At 40.9% G+C, this 2,417-nt stretch overlaps 1 protein-coding gene across 2 annotated transcripts in view; it reads right to left on the reverse strand.

Annotated features, from left to right (window-relative positions):
• The window catches only part of LOC101864370 (sedoheptulokinase), a 28,880-nt gene that overhangs the window by 19,112 nt on the left and 7,351 nt on the right, over nucleotides 1-2,417 (reverse strand). For both annotated transcript variants that reach the window (XM_005093640.3, XM_013079886.2), the window contains 2 exons: nucleotides 2,015-2,258; nucleotides 816-991 (listed from right to left, as the gene is read on the reverse strand). In XM_005093640.3, coding sequence (XP_005093697.1) covers nucleotides 816-991; nucleotides 2,015-2,258 — 420 coding nt within the window. The remainder of the gene's footprint in view (nucleotides 1-815; nucleotides 992-2,014; nucleotides 2,259-2,417) is intronic.

The following is a 2,417-nucleotide window of genomic DNA, read 5'->3' on the forward strand; positions in this document are numbered from 1 at the left end:
GGTTCTCGAGCCGCCGGGGGCGGCTTAACGTACTGACGGCACTTGAGCCGCGTTGCCCCCCACGGCTCGGCGTAGCAAATGAGTTAAAGACCCATTTAATGACGTTTTTGTCATTTTTAGATTTAGCACCAAAAAAGGGCCCCGGCTTAGTGGGTTTATTACCCTTGGATTAAAAAGAATTCATGTACATGTTTTACACCCCCTAGAACAAAATTTAGATCATTTAGGAAGCAGGCTTCAACTCTACTCGTCAGGGCTAACCCAGACTGAGAGGGATACAACATCTCAGCAGAAAGACTGAGATGCTCGATAAAAAATTCTCCCTAAAAGGGAATCAAATTCAAGACTTTCTGAATGCTGTGACAAAGTGTCCATAATTGCTTCACCGCAGTTGCTGATAGGTAAGAGATGCCATGTCTCCAAGAATGTGTTAATGAACAACAGAGGGAAAGTAAAGAAGTAGGGCCTATCAGGGGTGCCCTCTAACCACCCACAGTTAGTGAAGTGAGGTAATGTGAGTGAGAAGGCGGTGAAGGCTGATGACAAAGACAGACATGCATTGATGCCGGTCCACTTGACAGTCTACTGCAATGTTTCTGTTGTACTAGGAGGGGGGGGAGAGCATGCCTCCACGACTTCTTGAAAGTGCATGGTGCATCAAAGCGTGGAAGCGATAGTATACTCTGCCGGCCTTTTAGAAGAACGTAAACCATTAGGTAGACAGTCTTCAGTCAGGAGGGACTAAAGGTAGATCACATTATCATAGTAGACCTTTTAGTGGACCTGCTCTCAAGCACCTTCATAGTTCTACCCACCTGCGTCATGGTTGTCCTTCAGTAGGGCATAAGTGGCACACTGCACATCCCCCATACAGACATACACAGGTACATCCTGAGGCCAGCCAGCGAGATGAGGGCTTGTGAGACCCACTTTTGTTCCCACCGGGACAATCTTGGGCAACAGGCTGCTAGGAAATACAGGGTCCTCATACCTAAGGAGGAAATGTACGCATCTCAAGAATCCTTCAGTATTCAAACATGAGGGTTTGCATGCTCATATATTATGACCTTATGCAGTTGCGAGCACCATAAAACTTACTAAACTAAACTAAACTAAAACATAAGGGTTAGTGACTGCAATGTAAACGTGCTCATTTTATGACAGATATGTCCTAAAGACACAACAAACCAAACTCCCAATTCACCAACGCAAGGAAAATACAGTAGAAATTGTCCAAGACAGCCACCCATTGTCGAAGAGAAGAGGTTGTCATAGACAGGTGAACATCTTGGACGGTGGCTTTTGTTTGGTTTCAATAAGTGTTTTACAGAACTTGCAAGACAATTAGGTTATATAAATGCTGAAGATTAGAGGTGTCACACGAGAGTAACAAACATAAAAAGGAAGGAGAGATAAGAACGACAGATGTTTGATGGGAAAGGAGCAAACTACACCAGAGAACTCATCATGCAACTACCCACAGACAGTAACATTACAACAGATAATTAAAGAATTTCATTTAAAAATTCAAACATCTGAAAAGCATAACCTTACTATATATACCTCTCTAACTAAACAATTTGTTTGACAGTCAGTTTTAATGACTGAATGGAAGGTGTAAAATTTGCATAATCAAAACCAGACATACAATCTATGGGGTGGTGTAAAGATATAACTTTACATTTTGTCTTTATTGGACAGTTTATTTATTCGAAATCTATCAGAAGCAATTACCCTTTGTAGCATAATTTTAACTTTGTAGGTAGGGACATATATACAGACATCTGTTTCAAATGTAAGGCTTTTATAGTACCATCAAATAAAATTAAGTGCCACAAAATTTGTCATTAAAAAAATTGCAGCCATTTGCTTTAACTTTAAGAGATTTAGCAGTCAAATATCTAGACAACTTATACTCATATGGGCTAGAGCTAGAGCGCTATATAAATGCAGTCTATAATCATTATTACAACTATTACTTTTGATAACAAAAATGACCAACAAATTTGCTTACAGCTCTTTGTCCCAGCTGTGTGAAGTTTCATGATAGTATCCCATGCTGGCAGCGAGCTGGTCAGACGTGACACCCTCATCAAGGTCACACAAACAGTATGTTAAAAAATCCATGATACAACCACAGCTGGTGAAACTTGACTTGTCAAAGAAGCCAGGTACATTTTTCACAAGCCAGTAGAGGGTCGCACATCCATGACCCGTGGAGAGAGACTGGCGGGTACTACTAGGTCTCGGAAGGGTGTCTGCAAAAGAAAAAAGAGAAAGTCTTTTAGCTTTAGTAAGAGTTTTACGGCATTTGTAAGTACAATGTAATAAGGTCATATAAATGCCGTAGATTAGAGGTGTTACAAGAGAGTAACAAACACAAAAAAGAAGGAGGAGAGATCAGGACGATAGACGTT

This window comes from Aplysia californica, unplaced genomic scaffold (assembly GCF_000002075.1).
Source record: "Aplysia californica isolate F4 #8 unplaced genomic scaffold, AplCal3.0 scaffold00067, whole genome shotgun sequence".
Lineage (NCBI taxonomy): Eukaryota > Metazoa > Mollusca > Gastropoda > Aplysiida > Aplysiidae > Aplysia > Aplysia californica.